The 23,032-nt window shown below is 41.7% G+C and overlaps 1 protein-coding gene across 1 annotated transcript; it reads left to right on the top strand.

Annotated features, from left to right (window-relative positions):
- The first annotated feature begins 5,327 nt into the window (after nucleotides 1–5,327).
- MMD (monocyte to macrophage differentiation associated) lies at nucleotides 5,328–22,144 on the top strand. The gene is made up of 7 exons (XM_086624110.1): nucleotides 5,328–5,359; nucleotides 11,650–11,731; nucleotides 18,162–18,322; nucleotides 19,172–19,246; nucleotides 19,655–19,756; nucleotides 20,601–20,670; nucleotides 21,936–22,144. Exons 1-7 carry the CDS (start codon nucleotides 5,331–5,333, stop codon nucleotides 22,134–22,136), a joined length of 720 nt encoding a protein of 239 aa, XP_086480236.1. The 5' UTR covers nucleotides 5,328–5,330; the 3' UTR covers nucleotides 22,137–22,144.
- The last annotated feature ends 888 nt before the right edge of the window (nucleotides 22,145–23,032 follow it).

Genomic DNA, 23,032 nt, shown 5'->3' on the forward strand with positions numbered 1-23,032 from the left:
CTTAGAAATACTTACAAAAGAAAAACATTCAGTAGAATTTGAAATTCTATTATCTAGCCTATTCTAATCTAATACAAGGCACATCCCTCTAAAATAACTTGTTTTACTCCCAGTAAATCTTCTCTATGATATTACTTGGTAATGCTGTAATCCCATTTCATGTTTAATGCTGGCAGCAAGAGCCCTATGACATCAGGTAAATGTTTGTTTCAACAGTCCCCCTGCAAGTGGCTGTACCAGCCAAGCAGCCAGCCCCTCTTAGATACCTGTGTCACCCTGGAAAAGTTGTCCAGGCCAGAACTAATTCTATTAGTGTTTGGAAAGCTATTTATAAGCCTGCCTTCAGTGGGATGACCTTATTAATTAGATTGGGGGAAGGCTGAGGGAGGGAGAGGTGCTCATTTCACAAGATCATTGGCATGCATTTCAGTAAGAGACACTTCCTCACGCTATGCTCAAAAAAGACTGTTAGACAAAGCAGAAATCTGGGTCAGTTTGCAGCAAGGAAAAAAAAAAAAGCTACATCCATGCTGCCCATAGACCCTCATCCTGGTTCAGACCCAGAGCACATGTCCCAGGATAGCTCTGCTGCCATGTGTCCTCAGACTTGCTGAGAAAGCCCAAGCCCTTCTCTAAGGGCTCTGGGTTGATTTGCCCACTTGATCTGTACTGCAGAACTGTGTTTGAGGACACGCTAAGAGGGAGCACAGCCTCAAGCTTTCACCGCAGTGCTCCAGAGCATCCCACAGCATCAGCTTGTGCCCAAAGTGGAGAACCCAGCGCTTTACCTTGGGCTCACCTGAGACCTATTGCTGTCCTGGTCTGACAGTCCACGTTATTGTAAAACTTACTAGAAACTTGAAGAAGAAACAGAATTTCCTTTAAAAGTTGCATCAGTAAGTCATGTTTTGCCAGTCAAGAAGATCTTTTTAGAATGTATTTTTATGATAGCCACACACACATCTGAAGCAGTCACTCAGTTACAACCACAACCACACTTCCAGAATTTTTTTCACACTTTTTTCAAAATTTGCTCTCTAAATCTAAGGAAGGGAAAGAGCTTCACCTCTAAAGCTTCTAAACCAAACCTTAGTGAAACCATCACCTTCTTCCATTATCATATACACCCTAAGAGAGAAAGGCTAGATCCTCATATTCTATTCATTATGAAGTCAGAAGAAGGCAGAAGGGTATTTTTCTCCACCCTTATTTACCAGAAATGCTTGATTTATTCTCCCGCGTAGACTGGGAGTGGAGAGGAGTTTCACCTGTCAGACTTGTTTCCCGTGCTGCTCGGCTTGCCTCTCTGCTGCATTAAATTGGCTGGGAGCTTCCTGAGCCACAGCATGCTGCCCTGCTGCCTCCAAAGTCAGCCTGTCACCACTGGCAACTCCGAAAAGTAAGTACCTGGAAACCTTAACAATGTCTTGTCACTGATACATCCGTGTTGGCAACTGTGGAGCTACTTACAAATGTTTGCTTCTCTGTTATCTGTTTAACAAATCAGGAGACTGGTTATTGTGCAGAGTTATAATAAGAACTTGTCTGTGCCAAACGGCTAGAAGAAACTCAGCTTTTGTGTGAGATGTTTAGTTTTATTAATATAACCTCATGACAGAGCTTCATTCACCACTGACATCTCATGTGGCACTTAAAATTTCATCTTGGGTGGGGAGAAGGAAGCTGTCAGCAAGTCCTGCCTGTTTATTTGATACATTTGTGCAACCTAAGACAATTTTTCAATGCAGTGAAAACTGCCATTACTGTAACTACAGACCCCACTTTTGTGTCCCTATTTGCATAATCCTACAAAAGCATTTGATGTCTGATTCAGAAATTACATATGTTTGTGTGTATCAACTTAACGCTCATAAAGAATCCAGGAGAACAAATTCCTCCATCCCTAGACAAGTAGATAGGTCTTGTGAAGGACCAGGACATTCTGCATGGGTAAAATTTGACCTAGAAATAATAAGGGCAAACCACATAGCTCATACTCATTGACTTCACTGCTGAGAATGTCAAGAATTGCAATTAGTAACAGATTTGCTATGCAAACGCCTTCTATTAGGAATCAAACTGGGATTGCCTAGTTCATTTTGGACAATCCAATCTTAAAGTACCTCACAGCACAGATCAGAACTAAATTTTCTTTGCCCAATGAAGAAGTAAGTTAAATTTCTGTTAATGAGCTCTTGGCTGTTCATTTTCAATACATTGCTCCTTCTTCTAAATGCACTACATGATGTTCCCCCACAGCAGGGATGCAATGAGTAAGGACAGTTCTTCAATCTTCTTGTAACCCTGACTCATCTATTAAAATAAATTTCTAGATAAACCCACTATGATATATTTCTAGTCTTGAGAACACTATCTAATCAAATGGACATTGGGTATTTGAAGGGTTTTTTTTTCTTTCATACTTCGTAAATAAGAGTAATCGAACTAATAAGGTTTTTGTTTCCTCAATTTTCTATGCTTAGTGCCAATTTTTAGGATTTAGATTTAATAGTTACTTGGCCCATAATAAGGGGTTTCTTTTGTTGTGATTTTTTAAAAGCCACTCTGATTCATTAGACCATAAAAAGCCATTATTACAGAGATGAGTTCAACAAGAGTCACTGGTACTAAAAATATGTTACTGGTCAGGACCACTTTAACAATATCTGTGCTGAGTAATTTAGTAGTATCCTTAAAAGACATAGACATTCAGTTCAAAATCATCCAGCCTCGTCACTGCTGTTGTGATGGTTGGTGGTCATCTTATTAACCTGGTTCCTCTCAGTCAAACTTCATGACTTGAACACTCTCATTTTCGTTCGAAATAAGCAAGTTTGAAACCGTGATTTTTAACTATATCTTGAATCTGTGTATCTTTGATGTTCCAGCAACAGGAAGCTACACCGACTGTTTTTCTCACAATTTGTGAGATCTGTGACCGCAGAACAAAGGTGGAAAAACAGGCTTTGAAGACTATGAGGAGAAAAACTCCCTGTAACACATTTGCTGGTAGAGTCTAGATCAAATGTCAAAGGCAGCAGGAAAGGAAATGAAAAGGAGAGTGGTTTGGGCAGAGACAGAAAAACAGCCAAAGAGGAGCAGAGGGAGTGAGAGAAGATAGAAACTAAATGCAATGTCTCTGTGGGCACCTTTGAAGGTCTCAGCAGACTCGTTTTACAGGAGTCAGCCCAGCTTTTTACCAGAAGTACAAAGAAGCCAGCCTTGCAGTCATGGTGTCCACAATGTCACACATTCCTGGACATTTTTACAGCCTAAGAGAGTGAATTATTGGAGCAGTCATAGAGGAATGCAAGGATGGGTGTGTGATATTGCAAAGGAAGGTAGCTGCACCATCACACATTCTGACTCAAAATAAAGCCACACTATTGGGCTACCACTGAAACTTCAGATGTTCAGATGCAGCCACATGTACGTGGCTGGGTTCTTCAGTGGTGTTCTCAAACTTTGCTTCATTTGGATTAACAGATAACATTAGCGATATGAAACTTTATTAGCAGTGACACTGTTAAATCAGATGACAGATTGTACCAACTTATTAACAGTGATGCCTCACTGGGATTAATGGAAGTATTTCTTATGGAACTAGCTTGGCCCTGTGTTTCAGGAGCTCTCCTTTCCAGCAACAAAGTCTATGCTCCCCTTAGAGCAAAGCTGAGCAACTGACTGTCTGCAGTGGTCTGGCCCAGCCCCAGCCACCCTTGCAGCAAGCCCCTGTTGGAGACCAAAATCCACCATTTGTACTGGAAGAGCTTATTTCATCCTGAAACTAAGAAACCAAGGAGCAAGCAAGTCTTGCTGTGGCAGTTCACAAAGCTGTTACCACCTAATTGTTTGTTTGCTCCTGGCACAGAGGAAGAGTCAGTAAAAGGGACTGAGGGCCATGAAAAGTCAGATCTAGCCTGACTGCCAGCCAAGTCATGATGCTCACACTTCCTTCTGCTGCCTGTGGTGGAGGTGGTTACCTGGCAGAGGTGGCACGTTCAGCCGGGGAGGTGACTTACAAACCATGGCAGCAGCAGCCAGCAGATCCCATCTGTCTCAGTCCTGCCATAAAAGATGTTGAAGTCGGATATAGTTTATTTGTCTAAACCGTTGGTTTGCTTTGGTGTGCCTATACTAATCGCTTTTGTTGAGGGCTGGAACTGTTCAAAATCCCATTGTAAACAAGATCTTAGATTAGAAGGCAGAAGCTTGAATTGAACTTAATATTCTCCTAATTCATGCCCTGATTTGTACTATACAAGGCCACACCACATTCATCTTATGGAAACACGCCTGACAATCTCTTGGCTCGCATAAAATAACCCTTGCTTGGAAGAGTTTGGTCTGAGTAGATAAGATTACGGCTGACAGCTGGAGGAACCAGGGAGATAGCTGGCCGGGTTATCACCAGCAGTCTAGCCACGGCAACCTCAGCTCGGATTGGAGTAAATTATTCCATGTGCAGCCTCATCTGCCAGCAGAGCCACCGCTTTGCTGGAGGAGCCTTCTGCCGTCTGTCCGCTGCGGCAGCGGGCAGGAGCCCTGCGCGGGGGCAGGAGGGTGCGGGCACCCCCGGCCCAGCGCCCCGGTCAGCCCCCGCCACGTCCCTTCTGGAAGGGCTCTTCCAGCTTGTAGGGTTTACCAATTAGGCATGTTGAACCCTCTAAGTCCTCATCGCTCCGCTTATTTGGGTGAATGTCTTCAGACAATGGCAATTCAGCGACTGTTTCCCGTCGCTCGGTACTGTCGAATCGCGGCCGCCCCGCCCAGCGCCGCGGGGGATGAGCCGCAGCCCCGGCACCGCCGCCGCTGCTCCGGTGGCTGTTTGCCAGCCGCCCCTGCGAACCCGGCTCAGCCCGGGCCACCCTGGGCGCGACCCCGCCCGGCGCTCCCGCCCCGAGCCCCCCATCTCCCGGTGGGGGAGGCGGCCGCCGCGGCGGACCGGCCCCCGCCAGCAGCCGCGGCCTTCGCCTCGCTCGGAGCGGGGGTGTCCCCCGCGGAACGCCACCTCCCCGCCGCCGCCATCCGCGCCGCAGCCGCCCGCCATTGCCGCGCCGGGGACGGCCCGCCCGCTGTGGGCGGGCAGGGGCGGAGGCGCGGGCCGGGCGGGCTGAGAGGAGCCGGGAGGCCGGTTAAAGCGGCCGCCCGCAGCCGCTTGCTCGCTTCCCGCGCCTCACCGACGGACGGCGGCGGCCGTCGCTCCGCGCCGCGGCGGCTCGCACGCCAATGAGGGCGCGGACTCCGGCCCTCGCCGCCTCAGGAGCCGCCCGCAGCCTCCCGGCCCGACCCCCCGCCCGCCGCCCGGCCGGCGCGGGCGGCCCGGACCCATGCGGCGGCTCCAGGAGAGGTTCAGGAGGTGAGAACCGCCCCCCCCCTTTGCAGCAGCCCCCAGGCGGGGCCGTCCCGCGCCGCCCCGTTCCCCCCGCGGGCCGCGAGGGATGGGACCCCGCGGCCGCCACCGCGCTCTCCGCACGGCCGGGCTGGCAGCGCTTGGGCTGGGGGCGCCGGGCGGCCGCGGCGGTGCTCGGGGCCGTGTGAGGGCTGCCGGGCCGGGATCGGGGCACCCGAGGTTTCGCCCGGCCCCGCTGCTGAGGCGCCGGTCGCCGCCTGCGGGGCTGAGAGCCCGCGGCATCGCCGGCGGCGGGCGGGAAGCGCAGAGCCGTCCCGCCGCGGTGCCAGGGGAGGCTCTGCGTGTCTTTCATCTATTGATTTATTTTTCTTCTCTTCCCTCCCGTTAAACTGGGTGAAGGTTCACGCATCCGGCCGGGAGTCCCGGCCGCGCTGCCGCCCCCGGCCGCGCCTCCCGCCGAGCCCGACCTGTGGCTGCGGAGCCGCCGGAGCCGCGCCGCTCGCAGCCCGCCGCGGGCCGGCCCCGGCGCCGCTGTGCCCGTGCGCTCGGCACGGCGGTGCTCTGGGTCCGGGTGTCTCTCCGGGCGGGCGGGAGATGCTGCTCGGGTTCCCAGCGGCCGGTTGGCAACAGTGCGGTTCGGGTTCGTGGGTAAACGCGGGGGGGGGGGGGGCGGGCTCTAGGGGCTCCAGTGTTCCCAGTCCAGGTGCGCGGCCGATGTGCTCAGTGGCGGTCGGTCTCCCCAATGAAACCAGTGTCTGCGGCGGCGTCCCCCAGCAGGTACCTTGCTGTAGGGTTGCCCTGCTCTCCTCTCACCAGCTGACTCAAGAAACCAAAACCTGAGTATTAAAAGGGAAATAAAATTGAAACAGAACTGAAAGAGAGAAAAATATGAATGTGGCCAGGCCTGGTTTCTGTACGAGCCCAGCCTGGGCTGTTACGCTGGCTGATACCGTGCCCCTCAGCTCAGATGTGCTGCAGCACCTGGTGTCACTTTTGTTCACTCCCTGCTCTTCACTTGAAATTTTGCCTTTCTTTGCCAGAAAAGGTTGAGGAGCCTTTGGGGGGTCACTGGGATGCACAGACGCTTTTTTCCATCGCCTAATCTACGTATGATACCACAATTGTTAATGGATTCTCAGCGTATTAGAGATTTCATTTCATCTTTAGTATCATGCTGCTCAGTACATGAACCTTTACACAGCATGTGGTTTCGCTGATATTTCCAAATAAGTGGTCTGCTTCTGTACTGATCTGAATTATTTCTGTGACTCAGTTGTTCAGCAATAGTAGAGAGTACGTGAACAGTTACAAACCACAAGTAGGTATTTTCTAATCCAGGAAGGAAGATGCCTAGTCCAGAGGAATATGGCTCTATTTTTAACTGAATTCATAAAGAGGAAATATATGGCAATTTGGTTAAAAAACCCAAGCTTTTTATAAACCTGTTTGTTTCTCTTCTAAATCTTGCCTAAGTGATCATCATGAAAATGTAGTGCTGATCTATTTTGACCTGCTTGTGATTTTTTTTGTTTGTTTTTGGTTTACCTCTCAAAAACAAAGAGCCTAGATAACATAAAAATCGCTTCAGTATCTAAATGTGTAACCCCCTTTAATGTATGCTACTGCAGTTTGTGTGGAGTTATCCCCACCTTGTTGCAGTTTCTCATATGCTGTTACTTGTGGCTTATTAGGTCTAAATGGCCTCTCTTCCTGCTGGAAAGCACAAGAAAAAAATATACAGAAAGGAGTAATGTGCTTTTAAGCTGGTAAAAGGAAGTATGAGGCCTTTTGAGATGAATAAAGGAAATGTACTTCCTGAAAAGACTAAAAAAATCCAGATCTTTGAGGCTATTATCAGTGCTTGCTGTTTTACTGACATTTTACCTCATGCTTGAAAGAATAATTAATTCCACAGATGGGAATCAAGAGTAAGGCAAGATTTGAAAAGCGCTTTTCTTTTCTGCACTTTGGGGTATAAACTTGCTGTGATATTAGACAAGTGCCATGCAGATGCATGCGTAGATTTGGGATTTTGTAATTTCTTTTTCTACGTTGGGTTTGCATGCAAAGACAAAGCATTAAGAGCCCTCAGATTTTCTTCCTCCTTTCTTCTCCAGATACTATGATCTCTTAAATCTGGTATCACTGCGAAACATATAGCATCTATGCCTTGAAAATGAATAGGAACTTGAGACCAGGGGTCTCTCACAAAGAATAGATTAGTCTATTTGTTTAAAATTTTAAATATTTGAAGTGTTTCAAGATCAAAGTTCAAGTAGCGTAAAGGGAAGAGTATGAGTTCCTTATCTCTTTTTTTAAAAAAAAATTGTCGTATGTTTTTTTCAATAGCCCTTTTCCATTTGTGTTGGGAATGTGTTCATCAGAGAAAGTTGTTTGCGTGCTGTGAAATTACGAAGCTTGGACTTCCTTGGCCTCAGGTAGTTCTTGAGCTTTAAGAGTGCATTTAAATTGTGAAGATGAACTCAACTCAGTTCAGTGCAAAAGCATTCTGCTCTCATGGCTGGCTGCAAGTAATTAGTAGCCTGTTAATTTCAGAAATTTCACATTCTGATATTGAATGAGTTAATATTTTATATTGGAGATCTTGGATTGTCAGTATCTCAAATGGACAAGGGTTTATGTGTTCTTGTGAGAGGATGCTGCATATCCCTTGACTAAATGACTCCGATTTCACTACAGCTCCTATTAAAGAAGACATTAGAGATTTGTTAGAGAATCAAAACACTTCACTTAAATATGTTTCCTGTAAATCGTAGTCCAGTTCAGAAGAACGTATTCACTGTCTTGCATTTGATAATAACCTTAATGGTTGTGTTATGGAGAGCCTTTATTTAGGAGTAAACAGCATCTGAATGCTGTATATCAAGTTTCCAGTTTTAGGAAGGTGAGATTATATTCCTCACAATTATCTTTTTCAGAAAAGGCAAACTTGACCTGGAGATAGGAGAACAAACAATGGCCCTGTGTTGCAGTATTCATGTGGCAGAAAACAAGAAGCATCTGGTGGTGGTGTGGGGTTATTTATTTATTTATCTTTAAGAAAGAACAGAACGATTTTTGCCTCTAGAGTGTAAGTCTGCAACCAAATTCTTCTGCCTTTGTATTGCAACATCATGTGTGTATGACTGACTTTTTTTACCAGTATGCATCAAAATCATTTTTCCTGGTTTTGATGAGTACTTCAGTGTAGTTTACCAAAGTGGCTATTTTCAAACTATGTCTGTTTCTTAAGGCATTAAACACAAACTGTCAAACTGGAGATGAAACAAACTCAGGAGAAGCATTGGCTGGAATTATTGCTCTATTCAACCACTTTTCAAATGATCCTTCCTCTAAAGTTGTTCCTGGTAATGTTTATAAATGGTATGATAAAAGGGCATAGGGAAATAACTGACCTGGGGAAACATGCTGCAGCATTTGCTGTCTGGGTCTTGGAGCCCGTTGCAGTTGATACCTTGCAGAAAGGAGAGGTGCAGGTATGTCAAATGTACGGCAAAGTTAGGTGCTGGGGTGCTTCGAGATTCTTTTCTTTAAGGTAGAGGTCAAGTCTTAACTCTTCCTCCTCTGCCAAAACACACTGGTGGTGGTGGTGTTAGTATGAACATGTAGGTGAAGGGGGTAGGTACCGTGTTGCTAATAGGAGTGTTCTGCTGGAACTCTCTCTGGTGGAAGAAAAGCAAGTTTCAGCTGTTGTGGGAGTCCAGTAAAGCCTCCTGTTCAACAGTGCTTTTACTAACCATTTTTGTTGTTGTTTTAAATTAAGTAATTGAAGTATTTATAAAAAAAAAAAAGTTTGAAGTGTTTTGTAAGTGTGAAGCTTTCTGAAACCGGATACTTGTCTGTTTTGCCAGCCTAAAGATACCCTATAGATGAAAGAATATTTGTATTGTTCCTGTGCTGGCACAAACAAGAAAAAAACCCAACCCTTTGTGGAGATAACAGACAAAGAATAACTTTGCTGATGTCTTTATGTTCTGTTTTACTGCTAATAACAGTCTTTAAATTACTGAGAGTAAGAGGTCCTAATAATAAATGGACTTTTCTGAAGTGTTTGTTCATAATTCTGTCTGAAATCTAACATTTCCCCACACTGTTGTGACTGCTTTAGAAAGATTCAGTATCTTTTCTACTAAATGAATATAAATGGAAAGGAGGAAGAAAAAAAATAGTCCTCGAACAGATAATAGAAGGTCCCATTAGCAGGCCACCTTCAATTATTTATAGATTTTTAGATGATGGTAATATCTTGTATAGAAATTTGGAATAACAAATTATAAAACTAATACTGAGGATAAGCGTAGTCCTTTGGGTTCTTCAGCTTTGGGTTTAGTTTGGTTTTTTTATTTCCTACTTCTTGTGAGACTTCCAAGGTACCAGCATGGCCTTTGGAGAAATGTAATAATATTCTAGATGCAATCAGTGAAAGGTTTCCCATGACCTTGAATTTATGGAGTTAGGCAAGGGCACTCTAATCCTGGACACTCAACAGAGCCAACAGATGCTTTTATTTTTAAATGTTTTCCTAACTTGGAAGCAGAACTGAGTAAACCGAGTGTTCCATCTGTAGAGGATGCTGAGATGGTCTTCAGCAGCTGTTGAAGACCTGTACACACTGAGCAACAAAATCATTTTCCGAATATTCTGCGAGCCTGTGTGTATGACTACAATGTCATTATCCTAGTGGGAGATGAGAGCAAGGTGTTATTTGTCACTGGCAAAAGAACTGCCATTTTTTAATGATGTATGAACTTCTATGGAATTATTCGTTTGCTAGCAACCATTTATACTTGGCATCTGTGAATGAAATTCACATTTTTCTTATCCTTTGTGTTAGTAGCAGTTGAAATTAGTTTCAGTTGATCAGTTTCAGTTTTTTGAAATTGCCACAATTTAGAGAGAGATCATTACACAGTTATTTTTATCAATGCTGTTAAATTATTGTGTGTCAGTTTAGAAAAAAATGCTTTTCTTGACTGAGTTATTGAGTGATTTGTAAACCAAGTGTCTTGTATCCCAGAAATTGGCAACTGCTTACTCAAACTATAAGATTTTGGTTGGGATTCTTTGGTTGGTTGTTTTTCCCTGGTTTTAGATCGGCCAGTATTTTATAGATGTCATAAAACTAGGACTGGTTTTGACTTAAACCAGGAGGGCCATGGGGGAGGACCAAAGTTCGTCTAACATGCTCTTTATATAAATCCAGCTAACAAAGCTGCTCTCAGTTCTGAACATACAGACATGTTCTGTATTTGTTGTGAAACTGTTCCTGGCTTGTTGGATGCCTGACTAATTGTCAGTGCATAGTTTTATAATAGTCTGGAGTAAACTGGAATTTATTAGTGAAAGAGAATCACTTTTGTAAGATAGTAGACTGTGGTGGGATAACATACACGGTACCATAGCTCGAGTAGTTCATAGCTTTTGACTGGTTGCATATAAATGCCTGCTGTCTTTTAGAGGGGTTTATACACAGATTTAAATAGTGTGGTTTCACAGAAACAACTCAAGTGGTGGTTTTTTTAGAATAGTTAAATGCAACGTTTGTGTTGGCAAGTTCTTCCATAACTCTCTTAAGTTTTCATCATACTTGGTTTGACTTGCATAGGCTCTGTTTGGTGTGATTATTTATTTGTTAGGTAATGTTAGCAAAATCTTACAGAAAAAGGTGGAACGTGTATGGTAAGCCTCTTGAAATTTTTCCTCTTCAGAGTTAACTATTAGAGTCTTCTGTCATCCCTGTGTAGCCTGAGTCTCAGTTACAAACAGAGGAAGAAAAAACCTCGAAGAAAAACCTGAACCAGCTAACGCTCCAAATGCAAATATTGCTTGCTCTAGGAATTGAAAAGGCAATGTCCAAATTGGTTTATTCCAGGGTGTTATAGAAGTGGAATATTGCTACACTTCCAAGAACTTCTTAAAAGGAGAGTAACCCTTGGCAGTTATGATGAAGTCCGTATTTCAAGAGCCATCTGAGTCCATATTGTGTAATTTAAATAGGAAATAGTTCATTCTTCATCTGACCAAGCTGTCGGAAAAGAGGGGGTCTGACTTCTGTATGCAAAGTCTTGATTAAAGACAACCATGCACTGTGACAGGCACTCACAGAAACTTATTTAATGTGTTTCTGTTAAGAGAACTTAAAATTTAAGTAACAGTTACTTTTAACATGTCTGTACATATAATTTTAACACTGCTAGGTTGGAAGTATTCCTTCATGACACTCCAAAGAGATGATTTATTAGCTTTCCTAAAAATACTTCTTAATTATTCAACAGGTTCATGAACCACCCAGCTCCAGCAAACAGCCGCTACAAACCCACTTGCTATGAACACGCTGCTAATTGTTACACACATGCAGTAAGTACATTTCCTTTTGTTGTTGTTGTTTTTAAACCAGATGTTTCAGTAAATTTTTGTGGCCTTGGGCGGCTAAATACTTACGTTTGCCCGAGTGTATTCCTATTTACAGCCTCTCTGGTTAAGCTTCAGCTGCAACAGAGCAGAAAATGTAACATTATTTAGATGGCTGGTAGTTACTGGTCCCTGTTCTGAATATCTAGGAGCTCCAGATGCTTCATAAGATTCCTTTTCACCAAAGTAAGTTACATGTCTTTAGATGTTTGTCCTCTGTCCCTGTCAAAGGATGACTATGGCAAAGGGAATATAGGTCTGTGCTAGTTAGTCTTGCAAGGCAGGTTTCCTAGGACTGTGCTCACATAGGATTGTGTGAATTTTATATTGTAAGAAAGATTTATTCATGTTAGGAGTGGAAGGTTTCAGAAGACTGTTGTGTGGGTATTAGCTAGAAGAGCTAAAATGGCTTAATTCTGATACTTAATATGTGTGAATCGATTCTTTGAGATCTCCTGTTTTGGAAGAGGCACTAATAAAGCCGACAGCCCTACTAAAAATCCTAGTGTGTTCTTGTTTTCATAATGTACGAACCCATACTAGATTTGCATATATGATATACAGAAAAAAATGAAAGCAGTGGGGCTTTTTTAATCTTACTTTTAGTAATTGGGAAGTTTAATTTGCTGTCTGGCACTTTGAAAAGGACTTAAAAATGTGTTTGTTTGGTTTTTAAGATAGCATTTGCCCTTTTATAAAAGCAGCTTGTGCTTCTCCTCAATCCCTTGTTTAACTCCAAACATCTGAAGTATGTTTGACTTTGTCCTCAGTCTGTTATCTCCAGTGTGTCTGAGTGACCTACAGATACGAATGCTCAAGGTGGAGTATGGGACACTTCAGTTCTAGAAAGCGCTCTGTTCTTAAGAATCCTTTGTGTGTATTTTATAAATAACCAACATACAGCTCTGTGTTGCTGGTAAAAACAGAATCACCTTGGTTTACGTATAGAAAAGCTAACTGAAGCTTATGTGGTTTTAAGCCAAGGATCTCGTGTAAAGCACTATGTAAATATATGCTTATTTGTCTAGAAAATGAAGCAACATTCTGTTAGTTAGCACAAATATGTAGTTTATCTCATAATCCTTGTACAAATCTTGTTTACTCTGGCCAAAAAGTTAGATTTCAAAATATCTGGCAGAAGTTGTTGTACTTCTTAGCAATTCCAGCCTTCATCTAGTTGAAAAACAGGCATGTCTTATTCCTGCCTGTCAGCAGTCAGTTACAGCCAAGATGTCATATCAGTATTTTCTGGTGTGCTACAATTTCTGGTCAAGCTGTCTAATTACCTTCTGAACAGCCAAGTGATGTGCTAAAACCTACCATGAACTGTTAACGGCTTGGGAATACGCAGTGTTAACATACTCTTTGGAAGAAAACAAAGTGTAGTATAAAGGAGGGATTGTTACTCCTCAAATAAAATTGTGTGCAATAAATAACTTTTAATTAAAAATTTAAAGCCTTGAAATAGCAATCTAATCTGGAAAAGCACAGTGGATTATATGGAAACAGCTGGGGGAATGCTTGCTTCTCTGTGTTACAGACTGTTTTACTGAATGTTGGAAGGTCAAGTGCTTGAGCCTTTGCCGCTAGATTACAGTCTGAGTTTTCAATTAGGCATTGATGTAATTTCTGTAGAACAGAGTTTAGCAATGATTCTTCATATTTTTTTCCAGAGCTTTCATAATTCAGAAAGTAGTCAACTTGTATTTTATGAGTGTGGCTTTACTACTCAGTAGGTGTCCCATCTGTTTTTTTCACTTAAAAAAGAGACAGTAGTCAGTTTAAGTAGCTACTTAAAAAAACCAAACAAACAAACCTCAAACCAAACCCAAACCAATTAATAAATGGGGGTACAGAATCCCATGCATAGCTTTTTGTTACAATACTTAAAAGCTAACTTTGTGTAGCGTAGGAAGTTAACTCCAACTTTCTATCTAGTAAGGCTATTTAAAATGTCTTCAATTTTTTAGCTTTAAATGAAGCACTGACTTGTCTTTAGACACTAGGAGACAGGAAGGGCAGCTCAGGAGTTGAATACAGAGACAGAAAAGGCTGCTCTCTGTGTTTAGAAGAACAGGAAGGAAACTGTATGAGAGAAGCAGTAGTTTTAAGAATTTGAGTTGTAGGGCAAGCTAAGTCTAAGGGGAGCATGGCTCTTTCATCATGAAACTTTCTAGTGTACATAACGTTTCTCTGTGGTATTAAAACCTCGGAATTTAGGCACAGCTTGCTTTATACTGCTCGAAAAGTTTCTTCCAACTGCCTTAAAAGGAGGAACTATTCTTAAAATAAGTTATAGTCTCTCTATTCCAGGGTTGAAAATGAGGCTTGGAGCATTTACCAAACCGTTTGAGCATGGAAGAAAAGGTCATCAAAATTTCAGAGGAGCTCTTACGGTGAAAATGTTTCCGTTCTACCTGACTGATACGAGCAGTTTCTCTGCTCTCTGTGTTGCACATCCCAAATCGGCAGCAGGCTTCCCACTCCACGGTGCTTGTGTCCTTATTTGAGAAGAGAAAATTGATGAGTGGGGAGGCACTGTGCTTGGCTTTAGGGCTACACTTCTGGAGCAGGCAGCTTGAGATGGACACAGTCCTTCATGATTCCCTCTAAGTATCACATGTGGTTTTGGCAGCTTTTTTGATTTTTCCATTGCTTTCATTTCCAAAGAGGAAGTGTAGGGACTGTCTTTATAGTAGTAGTGTTTCCCTCCTCATGAAAGCCACATGAGATCACAACAATAATGCCATGCTTTGCTACAGTGGCTTGTGCATCAAAGGTCATTCTTGCTGACTACGTGACCTGCATAGCCTTGTGTACAAAGAAAATAACTTAATTTGATGTGAATGTTATGTACAAAAGCAAAATTTTAAACAGATTTTTTTAAACCCTTCTATGAGAGAGATTGTGTACAGAAAGAATACAGATAAAGTACTGACCAACGTTCCAGTCTCCTAAGCAAACCCAGATAAATGGAAGATGTCGGATACCTTGCTATAAGTTAGTAACCAGAGAGTCGATTTCCCTGAAGTATGCCTGATCAGGTTTACAGCTTAGTGTTTCAGCATCCTTCTTTGTGCCTTAAGGCTTTTTGCAGTAGCTATTATTTGTGGCAGTGGGGTTGTGATAGTTGATTTCCCAAAATACATTACGTGGGGATTGTGCCCAAGTCTCCTCTTAAAGGCTCCTGCCTATAGTTCTAAATAAATACGTTTTAATCCTTTGTCTTCCTTCTTTTTGCAGAGAGGTTTGTAACTTCATGCTCTCATTTTGCTCTGGCATTTCTCTAGAAAACTTAGTGAAGTTGTTGCCTACTCCTGTAAATCTCTCTAAGGGCCCTATTTCTGATTTAGCGAGTGTTAATGAAGATCAGAGCATCACAGTTGTGGTTTTGTACATCAAGTTGATGGGCTTGACAATATTTGTTTGGAAGAGCTGTACTTCATAATGAAATAAGCAAAGCTTTTTGTGACTTGTAGCTAGTTTTATTAGTAGGAACGCTGGCAACGTAGAAATGCGATGTCGTTGCTCTAAAGTCACACAGCACAGTCACCCTTCTGATTCTTTGACTGCTTTTTTGGTAAATACCCCTTCTTTTAAGGGACCAATTGATTGCTGCTCCATTCTGAAGATTAAAATGCGGTTCTTTCACTAGAGATTGTTTTTCAAATGAACGTGGGAAAATCTGTCTTGTTTTGTTGACTAGAGTGTTACATGTCTTGTGTGAGATGGATGATAGATATAATGAAGTCCGTGGTATCATATGTTACCTGATATGGCATTAGTATCTAAAGAACTTTTACCCAGTTGGCTGCAACAGCAGGGTATCATTTCTGGATTTTGTATTTAATTAGCTATTTTTGGTCAGAAAAAGAGTAATAAAACATCTCTTGTTTAGTCTAACTGTTCCCATGATACATATCAGGCACAGAGGGAAAGTGTTTCCAAATAGAATACTTAGAAAAAACAATAAATCCTTCTCATGTTACTATGATGCTGTTCCCTGTGAGAAGTAGAGTCGTTCTTCAGAGCCAGGACAAGGCAGAAAACAGATTAATTCAGCTCTTCATCCATGTGCTCATTTGGAGCTGTGTTCTTCATTCTGAAGGTGAAAAGAAGATGATGATAAGGGAATTGCTCATTTGTTTTAACCCTGTAACTTTATATACAGTAATTACTGGAAAAAGTGATTGGCAGCAAACTCTGTGTTGGCCCATGTGAGTGTTACACGTTGTAGCTTCACTTGTGAAATACTTTTGTAGTAGGCTAGTAAAAAGCTGAGCTATCTGTGTAAGAAAGGCAAGTTGTTCTGTGTAGTATCTAAATCTAGTTTCCAGTGAGATCTTCCTTCCTATAAAACAGTCTCAACCAGAATCTCTGAGCAGCTCACACCCAGACTTTTAGTATGGAATTAGCAGGGATTTGCTATTTTGCCTAGTGCTTGCGTTCATGGTACCTGTGGGTGCATAATCTCTCTGAAACCTTTTGGTTCTTGGTCAAGTTTAGGCAAAACTAAAGCTTGCACCAGAAGTCAGGAAGGAAACTGATGAATGTGGATGCAGCATGACTGCACAGCTTAAAGAATCCTGGCTAAAAAACTATTTCTGGAGCTTAGTGTCTTCCTGTCTCCTGCAAAAACGACATGAAACAACTGCCACCTCTAATCAGTCCCTTGCTGCCTCAAGGGCTTCAGCCACACTTTAATCTGTATGCCATATGTGGAAAACAGGAGGGACTAATCTGCTGAAGAGTAAAACACTTTAACCTTGCTTGAATTTGGGGCTGTCCAGGATATGTATATGGAAATTTATGCTTTGTGATAAGTGAGAAGCCAGACTGGCAGGCTGGTTTTGGCCTTAAAGTGCATGAGGTCAACTTCCATAGTCTCATTACAAAACTCAGTGTTTTCACCTCTGGTCCAAATGCTGTGGATATAGGAATGCTATACTTTTCATTTCCATGGCTCTGCAGCTTTTGGTGTAAATGTACTAACTTTTGCAAAAAGGAAGAAAATATAATAGTAATAAAGCTACAGTTGATGTACTTCAAAAGCCAGAAGTAATTGCTGCATTGAGGTTTGTTTTTTTTTTTTAACTCCCTGGATTAACTAACTACTTTCCATATTCATTCAGTCTGCTCTGCATTTTCTGCACTGGAGCTGTGATCAGAGCCTCAGTTTCTTCTAGTCTGTAAGCAGATAAAGGGCAAGACGGTGCAGGCTTGACCAGAACTTTGCACTCCGAGCTATCAGACCTGTAATGCAGAGCGGAGTTGCCAGATTCATTTAAGCATTACTTGCTCCTAGCTTTATTGTTTAGCGTGTGGGACTTGGGTTAAACTAGGAGGGATTTAACCTGTGAAGCTTCTTTACAATTCAAGTGAGCAAATCAGCATCTTAAAACACACCATAGGGACTGGAAGGGAACTCATGCAGCGTTTTTAATTTAGAAGGCTGACAAAGATACGCCCTCATAGTGGAAGGAGGCAGGTAGAAATGTCTGAGCCAGCAGGTTCTTTTCTTTAAACACTTGTTGGACATACTTTTTTTTTTTGCCTTTTTTTCCTCTAGTTTGTTTTGTTTTGTTTTGTTTTCTGAATGAGACAAAGGTGCAGGATGTAATTTATTCTGGAAAGGAGTGTTGATTGGGTGTATATGATGTCTGCATTCCACTTCTTAGATACTTCATGTGAGCGTGCTCATTCCATCATGATGTTCTAACAGTGGTTGTTTCAGAGGATCTAAATTAAAGCTGCTTGAGAGGGAAGTGGTAGGGAAAATAGACTGTATTAAAAGAACATCATCTTTGGGCATTAAGAATCTATTCATAAAAGAAGTTTGCAGCTAACTAATTTACGATATCTAAACCCCAAGTTCTGCAAAGCCTTTGCTGAATTTTCTTGTCTTCTACTTAACTGCATACTTCCAAATATTTTATTTTTTCATTTGTGATTTAATTTATTTTGGTCGGTCGTGTGCTCTGCCTCTGTGCACAAGAGGTGGTTTAGGTTCAAGCCCAGAGAAACATCAAAACCTTTTTTAAAATGTAAAGCAGAATGTGAAAATAAAAACACTGCTGTGATTAGCAAATTCTTTTGTTTGTCTGTGTCATGGCTAGAGGAGCTAGTAACCTAGCCTCACATCCATGTGAGGATAAATTTGTCACAAACAGGTGTAACCTAGGTGTCTGAGACATTGTCAAAGTCTTGACGCTGGTGTGACAACATAAAACCAAATGGAAAACTTGCTCCAGGTCGGAGCATGCCATTGGATGTCGTATGTACTGTCTTACACGGCACGCTGCGGTCTGGCTGCCCTGCTCGTGGTGGCTACCTTGACTGCAAGCAAAGGCTTAACAATGGCCTTTTGTTTTCTTAGTTCCTCATTGTTCCTGCGATTGTGGGTAGTGCCCTTCTCCACCGGCTTTCCGACGACCGATGGGAAAAGATAACAGCATGGATGTATGGCATGGGGCTCTGCGCGCTCTTCATCGTCTCCACAGTATTTCATATCGTTTCTTGGAAAAAGAGTCATTTGAGGTATCGCTGTAAGATGTATAAGGTGTTTCATTTTCATGTTCTGCGATGTTTTTCCGTTGTGTTTCTCAGTCAAAAACAGGATTTTACAGGAGTCTGGAGTGATACCTTGTACTGAATCATGAAAAAACACCCTTGATTCTCTTGGAAGAAATAGTGAACCAAGCTCACATACAAACGGATTTTAATGTCTACTGCTTTTTTCCAAGGGAAATATGTGGTTTTCTAGGCCCTAGTGGCTCTTAATCCAGAAGTCGAATGGGAAAAACCTAATCTAAGTGCATGGTGGATGTAATCCCATTGCAGAAATGAGAATACTGTCTGGGACTATGGCATGCTCAAATACTTAGAGGAACACAGAGCTTGCCAAGAAAATTACAATACAATACACAGTTAACTAGCAGAAAGCCTCCCTGGGAGCAAGGCAGCAATAGCAAAACTAAGATGTGATTTATTTAAAAAAAAAAAAAAATATTTTTAGGTTTGAGGGTTTTTTTCCTGCATTGTGACTCCTATGTAATTCTGGGCCAGAAAATGGATTTAAGCAGTAGTTGCTGGATAGTAACAGTTTCTGGATTAGACAGAGTTGATGTGGCAGCTTTCTGCCTCCTTGCCAGAGAGGAGGATGCGAGATGGGGTGGAGACAGGGAGGGGGATGGAGGGGTGCTCATCTCCTGTGTCTCGCTTATGACCCACTGGAGTTGAAGCTGGCTGAAGAGTCTTTGAAATGGTTTTAAGAGGTTATGGGGCTGATGGTGTCTTTCCCAAAGTAATTCCAGAGTGTGTGAGGAAACAGATTATACAAAAGTATTTCCAAAATCTGTCTGGGTGACTTGTTCTCTCTCTTCCTAGGACAATGGAGCATTGCTTCCACATGTGTGACAGAATGATGATCTATGTCTTCATTGCGGCATCATATGCCCCATGGTAAGAAATTGGAAGCACAGCTTCAGAATTAAAGCTTTTTCCAATGTAAATAGTTTTATCATTGCAGCTTTCCAAAATCTATAGGTATCTTCTTAGATGCAGTTAACCATATTCTGCATTGTGAAATGCAACATAATATAATTTCCTGAGATTTGCTGAAAAGAAAGCAATATGAGAAAACAGCAAAAGTAATTTATTTTTATTCCACATACCTCAGTTGATGCTTCCCTCACATCAGTGCAAACACAGCTTCTGCTTCTCTGTCTGAATGTCCCAAGTGTCTTCTCCATCATCATGCTTAAGTTATTGCTCTGAATATTTATTTATTTTTATCAAGCCCTACTACCCTTGTGTCAGTATGGTCCATTCATTCATCACTTTTGTCTCTTGAAATCTTTGTACCTCCAGGTTAAATCTGCGTGAGCTTGGACCTCTAGCCTCTCATATGCGTTGGTTTATCTGGCTGATGGCTGCTGGAGGAACTATTTATGTATTTCTCTACCATGAAAAGTAAGAATTATGATTTGCATTTAACTTTAAACTGAAATTAAAGGGTGGGGGCTTTCTTGCTTTCTGAGTGTTCCTATCTAGCCTTTCACACATTGAAATAAGAGCTTTGAAATAGTGGAAATATGTGATGAGAGTGAGGCAGACTTACGTATTGTCGGAAGATAATTGTATTCACCCTCTCATGACATATCCTTAGGGTGTATTGTTGCCTTCTCTTAAAGAGGTGGGAGGGAAGTATCCACTTTTAAAACTCGAACTTTTGCTACAAGAAAGCAGGGATGAGAGTGGGGAGGGTAGGAAGCTAGTTGAAATGATGACTTTCTTACGCCCCTAATTTACATAGCATTGTGTATAGATTATGCTGCCGCATTACATTGTTTATATATACTGATGCACATTGACTCCTGCTACTTTCTTGGTTTTGTTTTGAGATGTGAGTCCGTGAGTTTCAGATCTGAATTCTTGAGCCTGCTTTCATTGCATATCCTCAGGGAGCAAGGCCCAGCTTTTTTGTTTTGGAGATGAGCTACTGAGATTCTTGTTAAAGAAGAAAATATAAGTTGTCTCAATGTTTTGTTCTCACTAGTACTCAATGAAAATGAATGCATCTAGGCCGTATTTAGAGAAGAAGGTATCACCTGCAACTGTGCAATGCAGAGATAAATACTCGCTTTATTTTTGTCATAAAACAATGGTTATCTATCTGCGTAGAAAGCTTTTCGGATAGTTTAATGGACCCATGCTAACATAAAATTTAAAGTTGGTTTGGTGGGTTTTTTTACTGTTGAAGGAAATCTCCGTCCTCTTGTACACCTCTTAAATTACTCAAATCCTTCCTTTTTAGGTATAAGATCGTTGAACTCTTTTTCTATTTAGCAATGGGATTTTCTCCTGCTCTGGTGGTGACTTCCATGGTAAGGAATGTGACTATTAACATTACAAACCCAAAAACTTTCCTTTTATAACTAGCTTAAGTTCTAGTGCAGCTCTTTTTCTTCTCAGAAGATGTTAATTTTAGGCCACCATAATTGGTAAATGTTCTCTGCAGAAGAACCAAATACAGTCAGTTATATTTGGGGTTTATACTTTACATTCAGTGCAATGCTACCATGTTTTCTTGAAGGGCTGCAGGGTCTAGATGAAAAGAGTTCCAAACTCTTTGTTCAAAACTTTGCTTCTGAAAGGACATTGGATGTAACTATTCAATTACTTCCATTTTAGTAAAAATGATAAAGATGTGAAGTACCTTAGCCTGTCAAGGAATGTTTCTAGAAATTACTTAATGCTCACTTACCGCTTATGAATTGGGAAAGAAGCTTTTTCTTTAGGAAAGCGGAATGGACTTCTGATAACATGTACTCCCTTTTCCTGGTATATGTAAGAGCTCTCTGGAAAAATCTAGTCAGTTGATATTGTGGTCTGGATCAGGATGGAAGAAGTAAATTGACTTTTGCCCCTTTCAGAATTACTTAGAGGCAGCAAAGCTAGAACATTTTGTCTCTTACTAGAGGCTTCTTTTTATCAATGAAGCAGAGGAAAATTGAAATGTTGAGAAGTAGTTGAATTTTATCAGACTGTATCTGGGATACCTGATCTCTCAGCACTTGGTGGTGTTTTTAAAAAAAAGGTTTCTGGGTGCATCTGTAAAGCGTCCTACTCCGTCTTGTCCACCTCAGAACTTTGACTGTTATTTGTTTATAGTTACACGTTATGAATAACTTTAAATAGCTCTCTCTGCTGCTGATATAAATCTGACACCTCTGCAAGGTAATGCCTTAACTGTTCCATGTGAATGCTGTGCTGTACCAAAACCTTGCTGGATGCTTCATCCAACTGGTAGGAGTTGCATGCAGCTCACACTTACACACAGTAACGTGGTTTCTTTTCCTCCCTATTTGTCTGCTCTGCTAATGAGCATGAGGCAGAACATCAAACGTGCCTGAATTCTGCAGTTAGCCAGCTATTATTTCTATAGTGCTGTTGAGTCATGTTGTGTAAATGTATTACTATATATTTTAGAAAGTGTAACATAAATATGCTGGTTTTCTCACTTGTCCATCTGTCATATCCGAGATGTTCCGAGCTGATAGCCAGCTTTCTTTTCTTCTTGTATTTTGTGCATAAAATACTGTTTCCCTCCTGTACACCCCATCCCTAATCTTTCCTTGCTGATTGACAGAGCAACACCGATGGACTTCAGGAGGTTGCCTGGGGAGGCTTGATCTACTGTCTGGGCGTGGTGTTCTTCAAGAGCGATGGAGTCATTCCGTTTGCCCATGCCATCTGGCACATGTTTGTGGCCACAGCAGCTGCTGTTCATTACTATGCCATTTGGAAGTACCTTTACAGAAGTCCTGCAGACATAATTCGTCACTTGTGAGACGGAGAGAGATAGATATAGATAAATATATATCTATATAAAAAAAAAAAATCTGCACTTGGCCTCTGTAACAGTATTATTTGACTTAAGGAATTCGGGGAAATTAGAAAATTGCACAGAAAAACTGCACTGACTTTGGTAGTTCTCTGAACACAATTACTGTGAACTGGTGTCGTGTGTGTCCTGCAATTGCCCGACATATGGCAAGTGCTGTAAATAACCAAGATACTGTACTGCAGTACCAAGAGTCCATTCCATGTTAGTAGAACCGGCTACCTGATGTTTACAAATAAATTTTGTATTCTAGTTTAATTTTACAATTTTTAACTATGTGAATTTTTCTAAATTAGTGACTCAAATGGTGAAGTCAGTGCAATAGTGAAAATGTAACTGTTTTGAGATTGGTTTCTATCACCTTTCCACTAGTCATTTATTAAACATGAATCACAGACAAATAATCTACTTTTACCACCCATTATCTTGATATAATGTGACTTTTATAGAACCTTTTTGTGTTTTTTGTAAACTTTAAAAGTACATTTATTGAACTGAAAACACACAACTGTCATCTATGCAGTTACTCATGTTGCAAAATCTTGCAAGAAATGGTTACGTTCCGCACGCTGTACTGACGAGCAAACGTTGTACCTCTTCCAAAGGTTGTATTACAGTGTAATGGTAATAACCACTTTTAAAAACCTAAAACCTAGATGTGATTCTGCTGAGTTTTAACACGACAGTATTCTGCTCATCTATAGTACCACTTAAACAGCACCTTAAATTGGCTTTATCCGTGATGGAAATGAAGTGCTTCTCAAAGAAATAGTTCGTGTGATCTTTCTCCTCAAGATTCCCAAATCGGCTCCGTGCTGCCCAGCCAGGCAGCAGTGCGGATG

Source organism: Tauraco erythrolophus, chromosome 20 (assembly GCF_009769465.1).
Source record: "Tauraco erythrolophus isolate bTauEry1 chromosome 20, bTauEry1.pri, whole genome shotgun sequence".
Taxonomy (NCBI): Eukaryota; Metazoa; Chordata; class Aves; order Musophagiformes; family Musophagidae; genus Tauraco; species Tauraco erythrolophus.